Source organism: Vombatus ursinus, unplaced genomic scaffold (assembly GCF_900497805.2).
Source record: "Vombatus ursinus unplaced genomic scaffold, bare-nosed wombat genome assembly UNPS02014781.1, whole genome shotgun sequence".
Classification (NCBI taxonomy): Eukaryota; Metazoa; Chordata; class Mammalia; order Diprotodontia; family Vombatidae; genus Vombatus; species Vombatus ursinus.
In genome coordinates, this window is record NW_020954559.1 from 20,392,129 (window position 1) to 20,418,408 (window position 26,280).

At 35.3% G+C, this 26,280-nt stretch overlaps 1 protein-coding gene across 3 annotated transcripts in view; it reads right to left on the minus strand.

The window, feature by feature from the left end:
- The window catches only part of LOC114046276 (cytoplasmic protein NCK2), a 192,998-nt gene that overhangs the window by 48,910 nt on the left and 117,808 nt on the right, over positions 1–26,280 (minus strand). For all 3 annotated transcript variants that reach the window (XM_027866563.1, XM_027866564.1, XM_027866565.1), the window contains one exon: positions 7,272–7,513. In XM_027866563.1, coding sequence (XP_027722364.1) covers positions 7,272–7,497 — 226 coding nt within the window. In that variant the 5' untranslated portion in view covers positions 7,498–7,513. The remainder of the gene's footprint in view (positions 1–7,271; positions 7,514–26,280) is intronic.

The window sequence follows — 26,280 nt, forward strand, 5'->3', positions numbered from 1 at the left end:
TGTGTGTGTGTGTGTGTGTGTGTGTGTGTGTGTGTGTGTGTGTGTGTAGTGCAAGAGAGAGACAAAGAGACCGAGAGAGACAGACAGACAGAGAAGAAGCAGGCCAGAGAATGAGGGGGTGGTACATGAGAAGACAGTCTAACAGTCTATGGAAATAGACTATCCTAACTCCTCCCTCTCCTCTTGCCCTACCCTCTAATAGGGATGGGGGTGGGGGGTGAGAAGAGCTGTTATCAACAAAAATAAATCCTTCACCTGGGAATCTGGTTTGTAGAGGACCATTTCTACATATCAACACTGCTACTGTGGAGCTGGTTTGCTCTTAAAAAAACAAAAAGAAATAAAGAACTCCAAATACCTGTGAGTAGCTATTAGAAAAGCATTTTGCAAACTTTAAACTTCAACACTCTCTCTCTCTCTCTCTCACCACTCTTCCTCCTCCTTTCTTCAGATTATGTTCCATGGAGTGGTGTTAGGGAAGAATGCCAAAGATCTGTCTAAAGAATTGATGTACAACTGGAGATCCAACTAAAAAATGGATAAGAGGACAAGAAACTATTTCCAAGTTAAGAGAGAACCAAAAATTCTATCTAACTCACCTGGAAGGAACAGTGTATTTGATTTTAAGTTAAACTGATTTGTCCTTAGATGAAACCAGGAAATCTTTCTACGGGGTCAGCAAGATTGACCCAGAGAGCAAAATGTTTCCATCACAGGTTTAAAAGTCACATGTGTGTATGTAGGGCATCCTCAAAATCTTAGTGTAGTAATAATGTTTAATAATTTAAAACTGCACCAAGATTTTTGAATAGCTATGCATATGTATCCGTGTGTGTGTGTGTGTGTACATGTCATTGTCATGTGTGTATACACCCAATTCAACAAAACTTCTCTCTATATGAAGTACAATCAGTTATGGACCCAATATCTCATTTTCCTTATAATTCCTTGGCTTCAGTTTCCTTAAAAAATAAACTAGATTTCTAAAGCCCTTCCAGCTCCAAATCCTTTGATGGTAGGGAAGACTCCCAAATCACTCTCACTATGCTGGTGACTTTTCTGAAGTCTAGTGCTGGAATAACTCAGGATGTGACAAGAGCACTGGCCTGGGGATGGGGATGCCTGAGTTTTAATTCTGCCTCTCTCCCTAATGCCACCTGTCTTAATTTCCTCATCTCTAAGATGAGGCTTGAGCATGGACAGTAAAGTCTTCCAAGGTGGTCCCTTCGCAGCACAAAGACTCAGTGACCTTCCAACTGCTTGCTAGACAGCTAAATGTCCTGCAGTTATCTTGATCACAACTGGTCTGAATTTGAGCTATTCATTACAGTAACAAAACCAAAACCAACCGCACCTCCCCTCCCAGTCCAGATTTCACTATTTCTGCTAACTTTCTTCCAGGCATAACAACCTGAAAGATCTCTTTCAGCAATAAATCTATCAGCCTAAGATACTACAATATTTCTAACTGCAAGAATATGAGCAACGTTTTAGTGAGAAAGGAAAGGAAGAAGAGAGGGAAATAAGCATTAACTAAATGCCTATTACATGCCAGGCACTGGGCTAAACATTTTATAACAGATCTTCCCAACAACCCTGGGAACTAGGTAACTAGACTTAGTCTGCTTCACCCCAAGGGATAAAACTGGATCCAATGGGTGAAAGTTTTAGGTCACCAGATTTCCACTAAATATAAGGAAACACGCTTAACAATTACAGCTATACAAAAATGGTCTCAAAGAATATCCTTTAAATGCCTCTTATCTGGTGAGAAGCTTGGACATTTAATACAAAAATCAATCTACTGTTTTCTAAACTACAACACTGATTTTCAAAATCAAGTTACAAGATGTTAAAAATCAGTTATATAATTTAGAACCTAAGAATCTTAGCACTGAAAAGATCTTGGAGGTCATGCAGTCCCACCATGAATCTCCTCTTTAATATTTCTGACAAGAGGTTATCAAGTCTCTCTCCTTGAAAATTTCCTCTCTCTCTCCCTTTTCTTTTTCCCCATCCCTCACAGTAACAACTGAGAAAATCATTTACATTTTTGGAAAGCTTGTTAAGGAGTTATTTCTTAAAATGAGCTGAAATCTTCTCTCCTCTAACTCACTGGCTTTAGTTCTGTCCTCTGAGACAAAGCAAAATAAATCCAATCCTTCTTTCCAAGAAAGCTTGCTTCTAAAATTAAGAGTTCTACATAAACCTTATGCATGACCCCTTCAAAATAGGCCGGATATTGCCAGCAGAAATATTTTATGACAATTGCTCCTTGTTGTATGAGGAAAAATTCTCTTTGACCATTCATGAGCATAAATTGAGTGAAATAGTAGATACATTACATAAATGTTATACCCTTGTGGAAGTAACATAGCTTATACTGTTTAATTAAATTATAAATTATTAAAGAACAAAAACAATGCCAACATATTCCTTTCCTAACAGAGAGACTTTGTGTCAAAAGTATTGTGTTTAAAGTTACTCAGCATAGAAATGGATAATATGAGAAATCTTAAGAAACATGCTACCATTTCTCATGCTAAGAGCACAATTACAGAAAAGACGCTTACACTCAGGTTAGGTAATAAGCTCCTTGTGAGCAGGGACTGTTTCATTTTTTTGTGTTTGTATTCCCAGCACCTAGGACAGTGCCAAGCACACAGTAGGTACTTAAAAACTTGTACTGATTAAGTTGGCTGTGGTTGCAGTTCTATGGAATTGGAATTAATTGGTATAATCTGAATTTCCATAAAAACTTATTTTAAAAAAGTTTCCTCATTTTGTTTCTCAAAATTTCGCAGAACAAGGAAATCAGAGTTCACAGCTGACTAGTTTCCAAAAAGGGCATCTGCTAGTGACATCCTGTCAATAAAATAAATTTAGAATTTTGTTGAACCATAGTTACTAATGATGTCAATGTATGGTCAACAAATACAATATGGAGCTCTGATTTTTTCCAGTGAACTTTATTTGGAAATTGAAACCCACTGGGAAAACAATAGGTAGACAACTTAATTTTTAAATGTAAAAACTCACAATACTGTGGAATTCTACAAATGTGTTTGTTAAAATCATAAATTTCTACAGTATCCTTCCCTCCTTCAAAGTGCTCCTTGGAAAGGTTTAATTCATTTTTAACCTTGTAGGTTTAATTATACCTTTTCTACAAATGAAGAAATTAAAATGCAGAGAAATTAAGTGATTCATCCCAAGGTCACTCAGCTAATTGGTGACACAGCTAGTATCAGAATGCACAGAAGTCTATTATTAATCTCTGTACTTCTCTGTAACTGCAACAAAGAAAAGAAAATTTTTGCTGTATTACAACTGTGGTCTCAGCTAATCTTGGAATTCAATTCAACTCAACAAATATTTAAGTGTCTATCATGCACAAGGCACTATGCTAGGTCCTAGAGATACAAAGACAAAATGAAAATTATCACTCTAAAGGAGCTCATATTTCACTTAGGGGACATGTTGAATTTGAAGTACCAGCAGAACATCCAGGTAAAAATGTTCTGCTTAGGGAATTGAGGGGAGGCAGATCAGGGACAGATTTGGGAGCATCTGCCTAGGGGAAGCCCAGGGGGTTACAATCGTTCTTCTTGAAAATGGAATGACAATGGTATCAGAAGAAAAAGAAAACCTTTATATTAGAATTAAGGTTGTGGAGAAATAAGGAACTCCCTGACATTTCCTTAGCTTAGCTCCTAACTTTCTTATTTTTGTTAAATACACCACCATTCTTCTAGTCACCCAGGTAAACAAACCTAGAAATCATCCTCAACTCTACTCTCTTTCACATCCCAGAACTAATTACATGCTAACCCTGGTCAATTCTATTTCTACCTTCCTTCAAAGTTCAGCTCAAAAGCTGCTTCCTATATGAGGCCCTTCCTGATTCTCCACCCCACCCTATCCCCAGGGCTGCATTGCCTTTTGTATTTATTTACATGTGTAATTGTTCATTCCCCCAAAATAATGCAAACTCCAGCACAGGAGCTCTTTTGTCCTTGTATCTTCAGAGCAAAGAAGAATGTTCCTGGCAAGTATGGTGCAGTTCTTACTTAACATATGCTTACTACTTTACTCATTAATTAGAGCAAATAAGCATCAGAAAATTTATGCCCAGATGATGCTTTTAGAAAATGAAATAAAATATTTTCAGTAAATATAAGCTCCTCTGTAAGATGAACTAAGAAATACTATGAATTTAAATTCCATGATGGATGGATCTAATCCCTTAAAAAGTTATTTATTAGGTTACAAAATGAAGCATGGATGATGAAAAATGGATTTATTACACATATATTTTTATTGCAAATATAATGGTTATTTCCATTCTAAATATAAAAATTCCATGGAAAACAATGAGTTAATTTATCCTGGAAAAGTGAACAGATGAGGGACACAATAACTACTTTCACATGTCAAGATTATCAGGTGGAGGAGATGCTGGGCATTCTATATAAAGCCAAAGGGCAAAAAAGGAACCAACAGATGGAAATTAGGAAAGGCAGAATCCAGCTTATTAAATATGTGAACTACTACAGTATTCCTCACAAAGCAGTGAACTCTCAAATAAAAGGTGCCGACCATCTATCAAGGATACTATAAAGGTGGGTCCCATATTTTCAGCTGGAAGTGGGACTAGATGATCTGTATGACTCTAAGATTCTAGGATCCCATGGAGGTACTTTAACTACCACAACTTAAGAAAAAAATGAAGCCCACTGAAAGAAGCTGGCCATCGGTTGGCCCAGCCTTCCTCCAGTTTGAGTTAAAAGATTATTTTTCCCTTAAAGACTCAGTGAATATAACAAAAATTTTGACTAAATTCTTCATTTTTTCAGAGATGATGATGTAATTTTCTCAATTCTGCTTTCTATCTTTTAAAATCCTGTCAAAACCCTCAGAGAGTATTAAAAGAGCAAGAAAAGAGGCTGAAAACTACAACTAGTTGTAATACATCAACATCTCTGAAAAACAGATTGTTGGATGATGTCTTGAAAGTGAAATGAATGAATCAACTGAAACACAATGAATCTAGGATGCTTAGCTTCCACCTACTAATAACGTAAAAGTTTTTTATAGACAATTATATTTTCTTCAAATGACATATAGATGCAAGAGTCAAAGGAGATAATCTAGTGGAAAGAAAGTTCCCTGGTCTCCTTTACATCCCAATCAAAATCTCATTTTTTATTGGAAGCCTTCTTCAACCCCTCTTAATTCTGGTGCCTTCTCTTTGTTAATTACCTCTTACATATCCAGTATATAGCTTGTTTTGGGTGTATTTGTTTGCATGATATCTCCCCATTAGAGGGTAAGCTCCTTGAGGGCAGGGGCTGTCTTTAGCCTCCTTTCGTATCCCCAGTGCTTAGCACAATGCCTGACACCTAGTAGTCACTTAATAAATGTTTATTAATTGATAGATTGATTACATAAGTATTTAGACAGAAAAAGGATACCTAAAAACTCAGCATCTTTAAAAAATAAGCATGATTTCTGTGTTTAGTCTTGTGCCTCATTTTTCTCATTAACATAAAAAAGATAATGAGTTATTTTAAATAAAGAGCTTTGAGTTCCCTTGAAGAAACCAGTAATAGTACTTCTAATACATATCGATGATAAAAAGGTTAGGAATGTTCTGCAGCAGCATAAAGGGTTTGCTGAATGAACCCATCACCTCCAGTTCTCTGATGTCCCCCTGTGATTTCACTGGTGTAGAGAACTTCCTGGGAGGAAACATCACCGCAGATTAGCATTTGCTCAGTAACTTACAATTTTAGAGAGTTGTCTGGGGCGCTGAAAGTTTAAGTGGCTCAGGGTCACAGGACCACCATGTATCAGAGGTGGGATTTAAATTCAGGTCTTCCTGACTCCAAAGTTAGTTCTTTATCCACCAGGCCACACTGATTCTCTCATTCCTTATGGTATGTAACCATAAAATATGATTATTCCCCCCACATCCATCTCAGATATCTCACAGAGTATAAAAGGGAAAAATAAATTAGAGAGAAACTGATAACAATATTGAACTCTTTTGAAATGATTACAACAGAAAATTCTACTTTTTGTTGTTATAGTTAAAAAAATTCAAAATAAATTTAGGCAGACTACATTGACTAAATGATACTTGACTATATATATGAAACTGTATTACTAAAAGTCTTAAATAAAATTATATGCACTATCTACTTGAACTAAATATTATATTCAAAAGAATATTGGATTGCAAGTCACTTTGTATCCTAATAACTTTAAATAACCCACGCCTGACTTTTCCATATCCTGCCTTTGGAGCTTCAGAGATGAAACTGGCTGTGGTGTCTATCAGCACCAATAAACATAAAGACTAAACCTTGAGCCTCAAATGCTCCAATACTCTTCATCTCAGATCTAAAATTCCTCTACCATAAATGTCCATAGCACTTTAAGGTCTAGGAAGCTCTTTCCTACAACCAAACAGTTGTATGAAAATTATTTTCCCCATTTTACAAAGGAGGAATCTGAGGGTAAGAGAGAAAATCACTTACAGCCATATAGTGTTGGAGGTGACATTTGAACACAAAATTTCCAATACTTTTAGCCCAGCACTATCTTTCTACTATACTGTCTTTCCTAAAACTATCTAGAACTCTAGCTAAAGCCATATTTATATCTGCCTCAGCAAAAATGACATGGTACCTCAACAGACCAGTGAAGACGACCTAAAGTATATCATGTCAACCATAAAATATCGTTCCCACATTTCAATTTAGGATGGTACAAAAGCCACCTGAATTCACAGTTCTTATATAGCTATTTTCCTTCCTATGAGTAAAGGCCAAATGTATTGGATTTTGCAAGAAAGAGAGATACGTGTTTGACATATTGTAGAAAAGATGTGATGGAACGATATGGGCACAGCTGTGGATTTTTTGATGTGGTAATTTTACTTCAGGAGCCTCTTGACTTCTGATTTGAGAAGACAGGAACATGTGCCTTGGCCCAAAACATACTCGTGTCAAATTACATATGACTATAAACTCACGAATCTCTCCGAACTGACAAAAATCATGTTTTTCTATCTTGACCTGTATAATTTTTCACAGGGATATTGAAAATAAGCTAACTGGAAAGATAACGACTTGTCATTCAATAGAGACCTTAAGGAAAAAAAAAAAGAAAGAAAGAAAACCTCCTAAAGAAAAAGTAAAAGCCTTTCATTTTTGGAAAATAATTCAATTCTACATTCTTTGTCCTAATTAGCATGTAACACTTACCTAATGTGTCTTTAAGATTTTTAACCAGGGAGCCTTTCTTCAAACTGTTCTTCCTCTCCACATAATTAGATGGCACATATCCTGTTTTGTTGGCTGCATTTCTTACCCTCCACCAAGTTTTGGAATCATCTAGCAACCACAGACGCTCATTCTTCTTGATGTCAAGTTCTTGATCCTGCTGTGCAGTGTAATCCCACTTTGCTATAACAATAACTTCTTCTGTCATCTTTCATGGAGTCCTTCTGCCAGCAAAACATTGGAGATGCCCATTAGACAACTACCCAAAACACCTCACCCATCCTTCATCTCACCTTGAAAGCTTATGCATTTGTAGCCTTTTATTATAGCTCTGTGACTGGTTTTCTCCCAGCTTTATGGTTAAATATTTGAAATCTTACAGTGATCTTCATTAAAATTAATCTCCATAGTGTATTTAAAAACAATGTGAAATTTTATCTTTTAAAATAAATCCCACACAACAAATGGTTTGTTTTTAACTTGGAATAATGCATGCTGTGCATTAGGATTTAAGATGCTGATTTCCAACTAATTTTAAACATACATTATTCATTTGAGAGTTAATGATATCTAATGGCCTCACATTCTTAGATTTAATACTTTGGAGTTCTATTTCCTTTATTTTTATACTCAGGACAAAATGGTTTTTATTTAGTATACTGAATACATTGCCAAACTACTGGTTTAAAAGTTAGAACAAATGTTGTAAGTCTGTTTGGGCAAATCTTGCAAATAAACATTACTTAAGAGTAGGAAAATTATGCCCAGTACCTTAAAAATAACTTTAATATTTATTAATTTATTACTTGCTTACCACTTGGATAAAGGGTTGAGTTATATGCTACTAACAGTAAAATGAATTAACAAATCCTCCAAGAGAACAGGAAGTTCCTAGCCATAAAAGACCCTTTAAGGAAGGAATTATAGAATAGTATTTGACTAGATTTCCTTATTTCACAAACAGAGAGGAAATGTATAATAAAGAGATTTTGAAAATGAATTTTATCCTATTTCATTAAGAATTATAAGCAAATACCCAAGGGTGTGCTGGTAAATGTTTAACAATCAGATCTCCACTTTTAAAGTTTAATTTGCATTATTAACATTTTCTCTATCACCTTCTTAAATCTGGACAAATCAACAAAATAATAATTCAAGGCCTGATTTGTACCATTTGTTGATTTTTGAGGTGTAAATGCTCAAACTGAAAATTTACCAAACAACTTGCAAAAATAAGCCTGTGGAAACTGATTCCAACACAAATATTTTATATAAATACACCCTTATAAATACCTTAAATAAAGCATGAATTCTTGAAATATATTTTTTAAAAGTTTATAAATAACACATTTTTCCAAACTAGGTATTTAAATTATTATAGAAATAGAATACTCATCTTCTCCATCTCAGGGTATCTTACCAAAACCTTTTGCCAAAAAAAAAAAATTGTTTCATAAACTTGTGGGGGGGGAGTTAAAGAACCTCCTTATTGTAAACTATAAGAAGCTCATGCAAGAGTAGAGATAGCTTATTTCCAGAATTTTGAAATTATGTAACTTTATGCGGTACTATAGACATATCTCTATGTTTAGAAGCTATAGAAAAGCAGATTTATAAAAGAGGGACTGAAATAAGAAAAAAAAATATGCCATGACCATTAAAAGTTAATTTGTTAATATTTTCAATACTGAATTTTTAATTTTTTTTTTAGAGGGAACAAATTCTTAGCACTTTATAAGACTAGTCAACCAATAAATACGTTCTGAGTTCCTACTATCTGAAAGTCACAGATAGAGATCCTAAGATTATAGATTTAGAGGTACAAGGGACCTCAGGGGTCCTCTAGTCCAACCTCATCATTTTACAGATGAAAAAAGTGAAACCTTGGGGGCTCAGTCATTCAACCAAGATCAGACAGATATTAAGCATCAGAGAGAGGATCTGAACCCAGGTCTTCTGACTCCTAAGTCAGTATACTATTCACTGTACCATGCTGCCTCTCCTCTAAGGTATTGTAAAAGAATTAATTTCCTTTAAAAAGGCATGCCCTAAGTTTGTAATCTAGTTGGAGAAATGCACACCTAAAAAGGAAACTGAAAATAAGATAACAGCTTAATATAAACCACCTATGAGGTACGAGGCAGTACAAAATTAGTTGCTATAATCAACAAATACCATATGTGTTTATAGAGAAAAGACCATAGTGGTGGGTTGGGAGGAATTCACGAAAGATGAGAGATGACAGTGAAGGATGGTTATGCTAGATAGGTTGCATTATGGCTGTACTAAAAAGAAGAGATAAATTATTCCAAGCTAAAGAAAAAAGCATGAGCCAAAATAGAAAGTGAAAGAGGAAAAGTATAAGTACTGGTTGGGAGAGAAGCCTGAAAGTAATCCAGTTTATAGCAGAGATTTTCTATTAGGAAGAATGGGAGACAAAGTTGGCTCCCAATTATAGAGGGTTTAGAAGCCAGATTAAATATTTTGGACTATGGGCAGCCAGGTGGCGCAGTAGATAGAGCACCGGCCCTGAAGTCCGGAGGACCTGAGTTCAAATCTGGCCTCAGAACAAACACTTGACACTTACTAGCTGTGTGACCCTGGGAAAGTCACTTAACCCCACTTGCCTAAAAAAAAACAAAATAAAATAAAACACATATTTTGGACTATATCCAGTATGGGCAATGGAGAGCCATTGAAGAAGGACCTTAAACAAGAGAATGAAAAAAATCAAAGCAGTAGAGAATTTCAGGAAGGTTCACATGGCGTGAGTGTGCAGGACAACCTGGAGAGAGTCTCTCCCACATGGTGTTTTCCTCTTAGAATAGAGTTAGGTTTCTTATATGGAACAGCAACAGCAGGGTTCGAACACAATACAAGAGAGGGTATTTTACACTACCCACTGAAATCTGTATGTGATAAAGACAGTATTCTAATCTACTTTGTTCACTATCTATGACTTAAGTCTAGACCAGAAGTAAAGAGGTCAGTTTAAAAAAAGTTCATTAGATAACTACTCCCTCCCCGTACTTGAGAAACTGATAGAAGCTTAATTTTTATTCTCATTCACTGTATTTAATTAATTTTATCACCTAAGGCAACAATAACCATTTATCATGTTTTGGGGTAAATGACTAAGACTAGAAGAAAACGTGAAGACGCATATTTGATCCTGAAAAAGGATAAAAATTCAGATTCATGGCATATCATGTACATTCCAGTTAAGAGAACTGGCCTTAAGAGTTTAGTTGATGAGGTAGCTTCCTATGGGACTTTACCTGTGATATTATCTTATAGGTAATTTTGAAAACCTCCCACCTGATAATGCAGGAACTTTTTTTAAAAGAGGCCAGATCTTTTCATTTCAGTTATAAATTAGTCTAAGGATCAATGAAAGTTAAGAGATCATTTTACCCATCTTCCCCTTCACCTTACAAAAAAAGAACAGTGATAGCACCCCTTCTCCCACCCCTGCTGGTCACGCACCAAGTTATTAGCAAAACAATCTAAAAATCTGGTGCTCTTTTAACTATACCTTTTTGCCAGGGAAAAGTGACAAAAGCACTGATTAAACACTAAGAAATATTTGAAGAGAGAAAGGGGTACAGAAAGTGGAGATGTGGACAAAAACAAACTTCAACTACTTTGGAACCTACTTCAGAAATGTAATTATATCATTTTATATACAAGAGATGCATCCTTATCATGTAAAGTACTGAGAAAAACTTGCTAAAAATCCATTCACAATCAACGGAATCAAAGAAATTCACAAAAAGTGGAAAACTTGAAGATTTTTATAAAGTAGTTCTTCAATAGATGTAATCATCTCATAATTTGTTCCACAAAGTTTGATTCTGTGTTAGAAAGCACACATACTTATTACTCAGATAATAACACTACCTTAAATCTTGGTGGCACATTCTACTTTTAAAGGCCCTTTCACATACATTCTTTGATACATAAGGTAACAATGAAAGCTAGGCAGGGCAAGTATTCATTGGCATCATTTTACAGGTAACGCCCAGAGAAATCAACTTTCCCAAGGTTACTAAGCTATTAAACTCTACTTTCTATTTAGAGATAGAAGGGTATGAACAACCACAAACTAGTTGGTGAAACAGGCCAGCTAGGCAGAAAGAGGTGGATAGAGCTTGGGGCTTAATTAGGAAGACTCATCTTCCTGAGGTCAAATTTGGCCTGAAACATTTACTAGCTGTGTGAGACTGGGCAAATCTTTTGATGCTGTTTGCTTCAGTTTCCTCATCTGTAAAATAAGCTGAAAAAGGAAATGGCAAACTACTCCAGTATCTTTGCCAAGAAAACCCTAAATGGCGTCATGAAGAGTCAGACAGGACTGAAACAACTGAACAAGTTGGTGAACTATGACGATTGTGAAAATGTCCCAGCCTCTGCCTAAGACATAGCCCCATCAAATAACTTTTAGCTTACCTGAAAGGAATATAGATTGAGAGTAATATAGATTAGTGGGACAAGACCAAAGCATAACTAGTTTAGGAGAAAGGTGAACGTGTTGGATGCCTCTACTGCATACATTTCCCATTTTCCTACCACCACTGTACAGAGTTTTATTGGTTAGAAACATGAAGGAGCAATTCATGGGGCTAAAAGGTCACTTATATCTTCCTAATGATTACTCATTCCAAGTAGACAGTACTGATTTTATGTGGTCCATGAAATGCTAAAAATTAAATATAACTTTTATCTTCTCGGATTCTAATTTTGATTGTCAGACAAACTTATGTTTATAGTTTATTCATTTATGCATACACATTAGTTTACAAGTATGCACGTTTATGTGGATTATATCTATTGGCATTTACCCTATTAGAAATGAAAATGTCTTTCTATTACTATGAAAATAGTTTTGACCTCTTAGATCTCCTGAAAACTGTCTCAGGGACTCTCAGAGTCCCTAGACCATACTTTGAGAAGCAATGCTCTACAAGATACATTATTTGTATAATAAAATACTTTAAGGATGCATGATGATTTTATCAGTGAGGTTACTTCATTCACTCAGATCTCAATCCTTTTAAATCTTAGTTGAGTTTTCTTGAGTTGATGTGGCTGAAAAATTCACCTATGGACAGGCTGATGAATGTGCTTCTTAGAACTTTTATTGGCCGGTCCTTAAGATGAGAGACACAATGCTCACGGCAGGGTTCAATCCCAAATTCTTTCCAGCTTTGGCAGGACCTTTGGGAACTTGAGCTCTACTGGTACAACCTGGGAGAACCCAATGTTAATTTCCACAACACAATGAGTCAAGAAAGTAGATTTCAGTAGAGGATAGGATACAGATTATTAACTACAATATTTAATTAGCATATTTACATAAAGAAACAATAATGTTTGTATATGTATATAAATAATAAATCTGCCATTTCACATACAAAAAAAGAATCTGCTTAAAGTAAATGAGAAATGTGGTAAATGAAGAACGGGAAGAATTACACTCAAGAGAATAAGGGGAAAAAATTTCTCAACTTCTGGGATTTCTATGTGATTTTTTTTTTTTTTTAGATTTTTAGCAATAAAAAAGAAATGTCAAAATATACACATTTACTCAAGCATCAATTTGGGGCACATATTCATTAGAATCACTTTTGTAAAGAGTCACAAGTAAAGGCATAATTTATACATATTTTTTTCTAAAATGCTGTATTTTCTTCTTGTATATTCAGAAATATTTTAAAATCATACCCCTGGCACTAAGGTTCAAGATGTCAGTTTCTGTATCAACAAACAATTCCCAAATGTTCAGTGTAGATTTTAACTTATATTGTTAGGCATATAAGCACTGTTCAGACACCTACTTATACTGTTCAGAGCTGGCGCAAAAGCCTACATATCCTACTAGAAACAGATATACCATTTGGTAACTTTCTATCACAGTAGCGCTAATTATAGCCACTACGATTCAACTAAAAGGACATGATCGGTAAAATAATTTCCCCCATGATACACTTTTCCTGATTTTCTATGAATCAATTTAATAAATGTATGACAGAAGTCAAGGCTTTATTCCTAAAAAAAAAATCCAACATCATACCGGCAAAAGCAAAAAATGAGGCCAATAGAGCTGGATCTGGCCCACTCTGTTTAAAATCTCATTATAACAAGGGGTAAAAATTATTTTATGAAATCATGTTATACAAACAAGTATGCTGATGAAAGTAAACTGAAATTATCCTCTTGGGAGTCAATTAGCAAGGGAAAACAAGTCAAAGAAAATGGGAGGTATATCAAGGCGTATGCAGCCCTTTCCTGTCTTTATGGGACGCTATCTACTCCTTTTGTTTCTCTAGGTTTCAGGGTCCCCCCCCCTTATGTATATATAAAGATACATAAATTAGATCAATTTCTTTAAATTTTTATGGACTTCACTGGATGAATTCTAGTGTTTTAAGACTCATATGATTAGCACATCATCTGGGAATAAGAGCATTTGGAGACCCTTTTGTTTGGACCATAAGCAGGGCATTTTCCATGATAATGGGAAACAAGTTAGGTGACCAACAGAAGTTTATAAAATATTCAGTGGAACACCAATGCAAATTCATTTCTGCAGTCAAATCTGTTAGTCTCATACAATCACAATGTGTACAGGAGACATTTTATCTCAGGAGAGCCTTCAAATATGTATTTTCTTTCACTGATGCATATGATAATAATGGCTGACAATTACAAAGAGATCCAGGGTTTGCAAAGCACTTTCTAGGGTAGCATCTAATTCACAGCAATTTTGTGAGATAATGTCTATAGCTGTTATTGTCACCAGTTACAGATGGGAAAAATGAGACTCGGAGAGACTTTGTGATTTACCCAGGTCATTGAGAAAGTGATGCATCTTAAGAAGTGAATTTAGGTCTCTCCAGACTCCAAGTCCAATCCTCTTTCTACTACACTGCATTGCCTCTCATTTTTTTTTTTGAAGAAAAATCAAGATACTAAAATATATTTTCTACAGCTCTTGGTAAATTGTATCTGCAAAGACAGAATGTTCTTTGAAAGAACACAGTGTTTTTGTAGACTATGAAATAAAAGATAGTCAACAAAAACCTGCCTGTTCTTTTCTCATATATAACCCAAGAGTCAATTTAGGAATAGAACATACTCATCAAGACTTTACAAAGAGGACCAAGTATGCAAATAGATTGGTTGTTACCTATGTTTTCTCTTTTTGGTTACTTGTTTAGTAAAGGCACAATATAAGAAGTTTTCCATTATCTGGAAAACTTTCTTGAGTTGAAATACCCCGAAAATGTTTCCTTGAGCACCTTTAAAATTGTACTATTTCTAACACATTTCTTCCGTATATATTTTGTGAATTTAAATATTCTGTTCATATTTCTTCTGGATATATATAGCCATTCTTTCCAACATATTTTCCTAAATCACTATTGCTGTTTCCTCATATAGTACATTGGGTGGCTAAGGCATAGACTCCCAAAATGGTGGCCCCATTATTGCTGTCTACAAAAATAGTAAAAATGCTAACGGATTTCTGCATTTCTCATCTGTTTGTTGTCCTCAGTTTCATCTAAAAATGCTCTAGGGGTAATTTAGTGGGACCTTAGTCTAAACCAGGGGTGGGGAACCTGTGGCCTCAAAGCCACATGCGGCCTTCCAGGTCCTTAGGTGCGGCCTTTTGATTGAGTCCAAGTTTTACACAACAAATCCTTTTATTAAGGTTAGGATTAGGGTGTAGAGTTAGGATTAGGTTAGGTTTAGGATTAGGTTTAAAACTCTTTAAATGTATGTTTTCACTCTACCTGTTTTTCACCACTTTTTGAGGTAATACTGCTTATAATCTTTCATCATCCTTCTCCATAATGTTTCCCAAATGAGCTTATATGCTAAACCAGGGCTGTCCATCATGTCTCTTTACTTAGGAAAGAGATGAAATGACTGCTGCCTGAAGTGGTTTCTGGTGTCTTTTGTTCTCCCTATAGTAGTGAATTTTCTAAGAGCTGACCTTTTCTAAAAAGGGTTACACATGACTAATATGGAAATGTTTTACATGATTATACATGTATAACCTGTATTCAATTTCTTACCAGCTTAAGGAAGGGGAGGAAGGAGAAAATTTGGAACTCATTTTTTAAATGAATATTAAAAAGGGTTATAATAATCAATATCTTTATTTTTATTTTCATTTTTCAGAGTCAGTGACTTGTTTAAAAAAAATCGGCAACACAATGACCAATCACAATTTTAGATGACTCAGATGAAACATCTTACCCACCTCCTGAGAGAAAGGTAACAGATTCAAGGTACAGACTGAAATATATCTTTTTTAGACATTGTCAAATCAGGAAATTGTTTACCATAGCTATATACATTTCCTTTCTTTTTCTTTGGAAGTAAGAAAGGTAGGGGGGACAGAATTGAAAAAAATTAATTTAAAAAAATAAACAGATCAGGTTGCAGTAGCTGTAATCACAAAGTACCTGTTGTTCTTAAACCTTAAAAAAATATTTACTTTCTTCTTTGCACTAACTAATCAACTGTATGCAGACAACTAATTCTGAAAAGATTTCTGTATCTATAATCGTTGTCTATGAAGATATAACTAACTTCTGTTTTTATGATGTACAGTACTCTCACATCCAATGTCTTCTTACTCCCATGTTTAAAAAATTAGTAATGACATAGAGGCTTAAGACTATAAGCCTTTGGCCTCTCATTTTTTGATCCTGATCTATATTTTCAAAAAGATTTTCCTTTCTCCTTTATAACCACTTTCACAAGGAAGTGATACTGATTATCAAAGTGTAGTGATTTAGTTTAGAAGGTTTTGCTCAGTTCTTCATACACTTTCTTGACCTCTTCATCCTGGGCAATGGTTGCTGAAAAACAAACTAAAATTGTAATTAAATGCAAATATTATTATCTCTATTTTACAATTTAGGAAACTGAGACTTGGAGAATTACTTCCCCATGGTCATACAATATGTAGTGAAACAGGAATTCAAACCTTTCTCTTCTGATTCTAAGGGGTGAGATACCATATTACCACATAAAATATTTGTCATCTAGGATTATGGGCAAAGTGGCTAAAATTTTTTTTTTTAATTTAAGTTGCTCTAATTTTTTTTGTGTTTACATTAACACACATTGCTAATACAACAATGGATTTAATTTAATATATTGCCAAAGAACAGAGATTTTTACAACACCTGTGTCAATAAATCCATGTGATAACCTTTATCTGAAAAAATTCATAAATAAATCTAAATAGATTATGGCCACTATGTCTTGTTCAATTTTTGTCACTTCCCTCAATGCTGTTAACAGGATCCATTCTAAAGTTCTAGAGAAGAACTGGGCATGAATGAATTAAGATGTCTCTGAGTCTGATCCCATCAACAAAAATAATATATACCAAGGATTAGGCTGGCCTTCCAAAATATTTTGCTGATAAAGTTCACACAAGTGGGAAAAGGTTGGTAGAAATCATTGACGGGTCTTGATTCATCAGAAGCTAATAAAGTGATTATTTGGGTTTTGAAAGTTTTTTTCTACAGATAATAATGTTTTCTTCCTTTACATCAGAATTCTTAACCTTTTTTAGTTATCATATCCTTTTGACAGTCTGATAAAGCTGAGGGATCCCTTTTCAGAATAATGTTTTTAAATTCATAAAATAAAAATACATTGGATCACACAGAAAACATCAATTATATTAAAACTTTTTCAAAAGTATCAATTCAAAATATTTATCAAAAAGTTCATGAATCCCAGATTTGAAAACTCTTGCTTAAGACTAATTTAAAATATTTAAGTTATTTGGAATTAAGACAAATCAGAAATTTATTTCTTTCCCTCAACAGAGAGGTAACCAAGTAAACTGTATATATTTTGAGTTTTTCATCTTTCCCTGAAAAAGTGAGCTAATTTTTAAATATCACATTTCACATTTTAAGTATTAATGTTAAGGGCCTTTAAAATCTATCATATGATATTAAAAGTGAGATTTGATCTGAATACATATTAAGTTCATATCAAATAATAATAGTATACTTTCTGTACAAAACAGTGAGATTTAAATGTCGTATCAATTATTTGGGCTCTAAGTTTGATCCCATCGAGTTATTTGTTACTGTATTTTAGCTAAATGGATACAATTTTCTCAGCTACTTGCATAGGCAAATTAAAAGGCACATTGTTCATTTTACCTCATGGTAGAGTGTAATTTTTAAAAATAGCTATTATGTCAAATCTATTATTCAGCAGAAATTAAAACAGGGCAAATTATTTCAACCATATGTTACATTATTTTCTTTCTCAGATAATTTGACTGAATCTGCTTTCAACTTAGATCCTTGAGACAGAAATTACTAGAGAAAAAAATTACCAGAAAATAAACTGCTTCTTTTTTGGTAATCAATCTACAATCACTTCTTTTGGTCTCGGGGAAAGGATCTGATAAGATTTTCGTATTATTCATCAGTAATATTGTGCAACCCTAAAAAAGATAATCTTTTTTTTTCTTCCAGGAAGAGAGTCAGCTGTAGACGAAAGAAATGAGGTAAAGTGACAAAATGGGTTCTAATCCCGTATCACTACTACTACTATCTATGTATTGCTTTGGAGTCTCAACTTTCTCAATAGTAGAATATGGACAACATCCCCAATGTTGACTGCTTCACATAAGTGCTATGACTATAAAATAACAAACTTTTCAAAGTTCCCCGTTATTCTAAGGCAGCAGCTCTCAAACTTTTTGGTCTCAGGATCCCTTTACACTATTAAAAATGGAGGAACCTCCAAAGAACTTTTGTTTATGTGACTTATACCTACAGATGTCAGAAACTAAAAGTGATATCTATGTATTCATTAAAAATAACAATAAACCTATTACACATTAACAGAAGTAATACAATTTTTGTAAAAAATAGTAACTAACGTTCCATAACAAAAAAATTAGAGAGAAAAAGTTTCACATATTTTTGAAAATCTCTTTAATGTCTAGCTTAACAGAAGACAGCTGGATTCTTATATCTGCTTCTGAATTCAATCCCTTATGATGTTGTTTTGAGTTAAGTACATGAAGAAAATCAGGCCTCACACAGATATGTTAGTTGGAAAAGGGAGGGATATTTTAACAGGCAATAACATCTCAGTAATAATATGAAAACAGTTTTGACCTTCTAGACCCCTGGTCTGAGTACCCTCATTCTAAGAACCAATATTCTAAAGCATGGCACAAGTATGAAGTATTATTCTAAGAATTTTAGGGAAAAAAACCTTAGGGATCTTCTAGGTCAACACTCACAATAAATTAAGTCATAAAAGAAATATGACCATAAACATACCAATTCATCAATTAATTCTTATGTGCAGGCCACACAGCAGTTCAAATTGCACTAAGAGAAAAGCAGCAAATATATACAACTAACTAATGCTTAGGACAACTCAGAAATTCTTTATAGTAAGTCACATTATGTCGTAACTAAAACCAAAATATTCTTGGGTTAGTTCAAAACTTAAGTCACCTCCTCTGGTTAGAATCTAGAGTAGGTTTACTAGGAAACCATCATCCTTCCTGGTCACCCAGGGCTTGCAACCCAAGTATCATTCTCCACTTCTCATTCTCATTCACATCACCTAGCTCATCTCTATGTCAAGTCTTGTTGTTTCTACAATCTACCGCCACCCTCCTTGTGTAGATCTTCTCCAGCTCATACCAACACTATTTTAATAGCCTTCTAGCTGCTCTTTCTGTCTCTTCCCACTCCAGTCCATCCCCTACTTAGCTGCCAAAGTCATTTCCCCCCAAGTCTGATTGTATCAGTGTCTACTCAAAACTCCAGTGGCATTCTATTGCCTTTCCAATCAATTATAAAATCCTCCACATGGCATTGAAAGCCCTTTGCAATCTGGCCCCTTCTTTCCAGTGTTTTTACACACAATCTACAACTCAACACAGAGGACACTCCATCTTCGTGACTGGCTCTGCACTGGCTATCATCCGTGCTTGAGTACTCTTGCTCTTCACGTCTGCCTCCTACTTAACCCTGGCTTCCTTCAAGATTCAGCACAAGTCCCAGCTGCAGTCCAGTTCTTTCAATGTACCTCAATGCTTCTCCTTTGAGACTACCTTCTAGTTACATGGTATAAATCTTGCATGTCCATAGTCAGTTGCATATTGTCTCCATTAGAATGTTAGGTCCTTTTGTGCATGGCACATGTAAAGCCCTTAAATGTCAGCTGACTAACTCATTTCATATCATCTAAGAATATTCAAACGTTCTGAATTCATCAGTAACACAGAACAAAAACTATGAAATGAAGAGACAAGATAAATAATCCTAATAGAGAATAGGTTGGTATTTAATATTTTTAGTCAAAGACTCATATTGTTTAGAGACTATCTTGACCAATTCCTTTATTTTTTCAGATAAAGGAAACTGAGATAGAGAGGAAGAGATTTGCCTCAGTAACAAAAGGAGACCTAGAATAGGAGCTCAGAACTCTTGACCTTCAATCTAGTAATCTCTTATTATTAAAATATTGCAAATAATAAATTATCATGTACTGTACAATAGTTTAATAAATCTATCCTATATATAGTGTTTTGAAAATTATAAATAATTCCAGCAATGTCTCCCATGCTGAATTATATTGCCAACTTATCTCCAAATCTTAGAAATCTTTGAGACTTCCCTCAAAGATTAACTGAAAGGCCACCACCTAAAGACACCTTTCCTAACCCCCAACTTGGAAATATTTTATAGCCACTTACATGTGGGTGTGGTCATCTGCCTCAGCCTCCTTTTTAATTAAGTATCTTGAGGACAGGGCAGCTAGGTGGCACAGTGGTTTGAGTGCTGGGTCTGGAGCAAGAAAGCCTCATCTTCCTGAGTTCAAATCTGGCCTCAGACACTTGCTAGCTGTGTGACCCTGGGCAATTCTCTTGACTCTGTTTGCCTCATCTGAAAGATGAGCTGGAGAAGAAAAAGGCAAACCACTCCAGGATCTCTGCCAAGAAAACCCCAAATGGAGTCAACAAAGAGTTCAAGAGTTTCAAGTGAAAACAACAGAATAGAACATCTTGAGGACAGAATCTTTTCCTTCTTTGTTTGCATTTCCAGTGTCTAGTACTTTGCAGATACTTAAATATTTCTTGAACTGAATGTATGATATATTGAAAAGATAAATCCCAGCTTTATTACTTACTAACTGTGTAACTGTGGGCAAGTCACTTAAACACAATGAGCCTCAGTTTCTTCATCTGCAAAAGGAAAGGAGTGGACTAGATGAGCTCTAAGGCCCTTATCTACTTCTAACTACTATGATTTTATGCCCTGATAAAAACTGAAATCAAGCTATTTTCAAAGCTGTGTTGAATAAATATCCACAAGCTAAATAATCATGCTATATCATAACTCTGGTAAAAAAAATTATGTTTCATTAGTCATTTAAATATGAGGTTATAAATGATTTCTTAATTAACACATGACAGATTGTAGCTCCTTGTGTATAATGAACATTTATCATTTATTTTTGTATTTTGAGTAGCAGACATTATCCACTGCATATAAGTGGTAGTTAATATTCATAGAAGGAATGAACATGTCAGTCACCCAGTGGCTGAGGAGTGATGTAGGCACCATCAGTGTAAATCCAGGTGGCTGGTAGAAGATATCTTATTAGTGTCACTCTTTCTGGGGGTTTACTAAACTCTGCTGGGACACCATGGGGACAGAGAGGCAATCTCAAAGTTAGGAAGACATAGATTCAAGCCTTGCCTCTAACAAGTCACAGTGTCCCAGACAACGCACCAAGATTTTAAGTTGCAGACCAGCTACAAATGTGCATCAATGAAGGGAGTTCCCAAACCAGCAGTCCTCTACACTGATCAAATCAAAGATGCAGAGATTAACTTCCAACTAAACTGATATTTTTTCAATGAAATATATAAAGGCAGGCACTGGAACTGTGATAATAATAATAGCTAACATTTATATGGCACTTACTATGTGTCAGGCACTGTGCTAAGTGCTTTACAATAATTATCTCATTTGATGCTCACAACAACCCTGGGAGGTGGGTGGTATTATTATCCCCATTTTACAAATGAGAAAATTGAGGCAGGCAGAGGTTTTTTTAAGTGACTTGGCCAGAGACACACAGATAGTAAGTGTCTGAGGCCAGATTTGAACTCAGGAAGATGAGTCTTCCTGACTCCAGGCCCAGCACTTTATCCACTACACCACCTACCTGCCTCATTTCACTGGTTTCACTAGCATAGGGAACTCCTGGGTCAGGAAATTCCTTCTACAAGTACAAGTCAGAACCTACTTTGTAACTGACTGTCTTAGAGAACTGCCTAGAGCACTGAGAGGCTAAGAGACTTACTTGCTTAGGGTCACACAACCAGAATATGTCAGAAGCATGACTTGAATTTAGGTCTCCTTGGCATTAAGGTCAGCTCTCTATCCACTATAATACACTTCCTTTAAAGGCATATCCATTATTAAAAATAATTTTAAGATATTTTCTGAACATATTAATAGGTAATGAACTTCTTATGTTATAATGAGCAAATGAATTATGACACAGTCAATATTGGACCTTCTATTCTTCTAGGTATTCAAGGTTAACAGTAAAATTGGAAAACTTATAAAAGAGATAAGGAACAAAACATAAAAGAAAAAAAAACTGTTCATATTAATCTAGTTTTTCAAAGAATTTCCTAAAATCGTTAGTGCTGCAGAAATTTTGCCAGACAACCAAATTTACACTGAGTGTACCCACATGGATCATCACCCCCACTTCTTAGCCATCTGCAGTGATTTCTACGGCTCTCTATCATTAAATGAAAAGTACATAAACATCTGTCTACAGTCAACACTGAGAATGCCTACGTACAGATTTTTGGGGAAAATCTGACGGACTTCTGTCCATTAGCATTCCTTCCAAATTCCATCCATTCAGGTTCCTTCTAACCCTAACATCCTATAAAATAAATTAGTTGCATTGTTTATCTTCTGTCACAACGAAGACAGTTACAGAAAACAAGGCTGATTTCGTGAATGCTACACCTTTCTTTCACAGACCTAAAAGCTACCATGCTTATACTTTTTATAGACATATTTGTCTAATTAAACAAAACAAAGCAAAACAAAACAATTTGTGTACTTAAAAATACTGTCTCAGTGTCTTGGCCAAGAAGAATGCTCTGGACACAAAAATAAATGTTTGTAGAATTGGATTCCTTAGGAGAAACAGTGACAATTCCATAATTTTAATACCCTCCAGAATCTCCCAATTTCACACACCCCACAAAATGTTCTTACCTACAGAGGCTGCAAGTTCCCCACACCTGGTCACTGTAAACAATGTGGTAGAGGATACTATGATCCCTTTATGATTGGATGAAGAAGTGAACAGAAGTTACTGACTCCTGCATCTGAGAGCTTTAAATGGCTGGAGGGAATTTCAACAGAGATGTAGGCCTGGGGAACTCCAGGTTCCAGGCTCAGGAATCCCTTGAGGTCCTTTGTGCCTGGTCCCAGAGGACAGCAAAGAGAGTGAGGAGAGTGAAACCTGACAAAGTACTACATTGCCCTCCTCCTACCATCACATTATTTTACTGGAGAGTATGAACAAGTAATAGCTTATTTAGCAGGGAGCAGAAAAAGACGAATGAAAGGCAAACATGACACAGAAGGATTAGAGAGATAGACACCCCAGGGAGGAAGCAGCTTTAAGAAGCTAGAGTTGGTGCAGTAGATAGAACAAATGACCTGGAAACAGGAAGACTCAAGTTCAAATCCTGCCTCAGATACTTATTAGCTCTGTGACCCTAGGCAAGTGACCTAATCTCTGTCTGCCTCAACGCCTTCATCTATAAAATGGGGATATAATATCACCTATCTCCCAGGGTTGTTGCTAAAATAAAATGATATTTAAAAAGCACTAAATAAACCTGAAAGTGCTATAAAAAGCCATCATTGTCATTACCATTATCATTATTGTTATAGAGAGTGGTCTCTTCTACCCAAAAAAAGACATCCTGGCTACATAACGCTACAGAGAGCCAAACAGTATTGTTATTCCTACTATTATTATTAGAAAGTAGCCTCTTACACCACAAAAGATATCCTAGCTATAGACTGTACAGAGACACAAACCACTGGAGACTAGCAGAGAGGCACAGTTAGGTAGAACTTCATGAGGAATCTTCAAAGAGAGAAAAGGATTTCTGATAACCAGAAATTTTGAGTTATCCCTTTACATGGGTCCTCATGAGACACATACTTTTGTGATTTAAAGTTTGAGCCCACTCTCTCCAAAGACTTTTTGTGTGCAAGGTCAATTCTGGAAACACCATCTCAATACAACTTGCTTCCTTTTTAATTCTATGCATTTTATTTTATGTTTTTTGTTTTGTTTTGTTTTGCAGTTGGGGTTAAGTGACTTGCCCAGAGTCACACAGCTAGTAAGTGTTATGGGTCTGAAGCCGCATTTGAACTCAGGTCCTCCTGACTCCAGGACCGATGCTCTACCCATTGCATCACCTACCTGCCCCATTTTATGCTTTCAAAGAATATTATTCTAAGAGTGGGTCCCATAGGCTTCACCAGGATGCCAAAGGGTCCATGGCACACACAAAAAAGTTAAGAACAAGTGGACTACAATAATGTAAACAGAAACAACAAAACAAAATGTTGTAAAATGACAACTAAACTTGGTCCCAAAGAAGAGCTATAAGAAGGCACTTCCCCAACTTCCCTGCACAGGGAAGGGACTATGGATGTGAAATAGGACATACAACATCAGACTTTTGTGGTGTGTTAACTAGCTTTACCGAACTGTTACTCACACCATTTCCCCACCCCCTTTAAATTCCTTTTTATAAGGGATGGCTCTCTAGAAGGGGGATAGGAATCCTGGGAAATGCAGGTGATGTAAAAACAAAAGAAATCAATAAAAAATTATTTTCAAAACTATATGGTGCATTGTTAGAAGGAATGCCTAATCAATGGCACCATTAAGTACTAAAGGATATAACCAGATGAAAATTTACAAATGTTTATTAGTGATTGGTAATTTGAGAGTTTTAAAACAACATACTTATCTCTCTCCATATATTCAAATTTGTTGGGTAAGAAAATAATAGCAAGAGTAGCTAACTTACAGCACTTTAAAGATCACACACACACACACACACTCTCTCTCTCTCTCTCTCTCTCTCTCTCTCTCTCTCTCATTTGATCCTCATAACAATCCTGTCAGGAATGACTCCATACCCAAGAACTACAGTTTTGGGTTTTTTTTTCATTCCCAGTTGAATGATTAAAATCATTGGAAAGGTAGGATCTCATCCTCAGAACTTCACACAGATTTTTTAAAAAAATACTCTATTTTGCATACTGAGAAGTATTACACGAGTGAAAGGCAGGGAAGGGGAATTTATTAATTTAACACCACTAATTTCCATCTCAGAAAACATTTAACTATGAAAACAATTTTCTAACCCTAATTTCTTTCTCATACTACTTTTAGACCACTATATTACACTAGAATTATTGCTCCTACTGTTCATGCCAGGAATCTGACTCATATCTTATTATCTATTCAAATTCCATGAATGGGATTCAGTGATTCAATGATTTTGTTGCTGCAGATCTGTTGTTCAAGAACATCATTCTCTACAACACACACACACACACACACACACACACACACATTATAACAATATACTGGGGGGGGAAGCTATACAGTGGGGAGGTCACAAAAATATTTCTCCTTGTTTAATTAACATTTAGTGGCAACATGCCTTCCTTTAGAAAAGTGTGTTTTTTCTGTTCAATTTCAGTATTTTGTCTCACAAATTCTTATCTGTTTTGGTGAAAGCTTGCTTCATGTAAATAAAATACTTTGGAGCAGCTAAGTGGCGCAGTAGATAGAGCACCAGCCCTGGAGTCAGGAGGACTTGAGTTCAAATTTGACCTCAGATACTTACTAGCTGTGTGACCCTGGGCAAGTCACTTAACCCCAATTGTCTAAAACAAATTAATTAATTAATTAAAAGTAAATAAAATACTTTTATACTAACCAAGATGAAAATTCTCTATTTGTACCATTTTATCAATTATCCATTTAGTGTATTTTCAAGGAACTGAATACACATAATCTATTATCTGGAAAAAACATATAATGGCATTACTTGTTTGGCTCTAAGGCAACCTATTTTATTGGTGTCTGCTATCAATCTGTCTTATTAACAATTCATGAAGTTAGAGACAATACATTACTTTTCCAGTCTATACTGTCCCAACCAATTCTGGATTCATCAATCACTTAAACCCATATTGTGCTTGTCTGAGTACTTGGGGATTTCCTTTCTACTTTCTCTCTTAATAATAAATAGCAAACCACACATATTAATACTAGTACTTTAAAATATATGAAGAATCTCAAGCACCTAGCACAGTAGTAGGTGCTTAACAAAAGGAATTTGAATTTGAGAAATAAAATAAAACATATGAAATATTTTCATCACAATACCCCTGTGGAGTAGTCAGTGAAGCATAACCAGTATTATTAGGATCCCCATTTTAAGGTGAGCAAACTAAGACAGGGTGGTTAAGTAAGATCACAGAGTTTATTAGCCGGGTACCAGTCTGGGTGTCAAACTCAGGCCTTCGGATTGTAGAAAGACCAGTGACTTTTTTTCCCACTGATCCACAATGTCTTAGTTTTCAATTAAACAGGGCTATGTATGTTTTTGTGCCATGGCTGCTGAAAGAGCAGAACATATTCTTAAAACTTATTTTGTTTAATAATCTAGGAGAACAACTCAAAAAACTAGCCAGAACAACTCTACCCTTTAATAGTCAAAATGGCAGAAACTGGGCGAGTCAGTCTCTGAACCTCTAAAAGAGTTATCGATAGCCTTCACTTCTGTGGAGGTAGCACTGACTATGGGTTTAGCTATGGTTTTGGTCAGCTG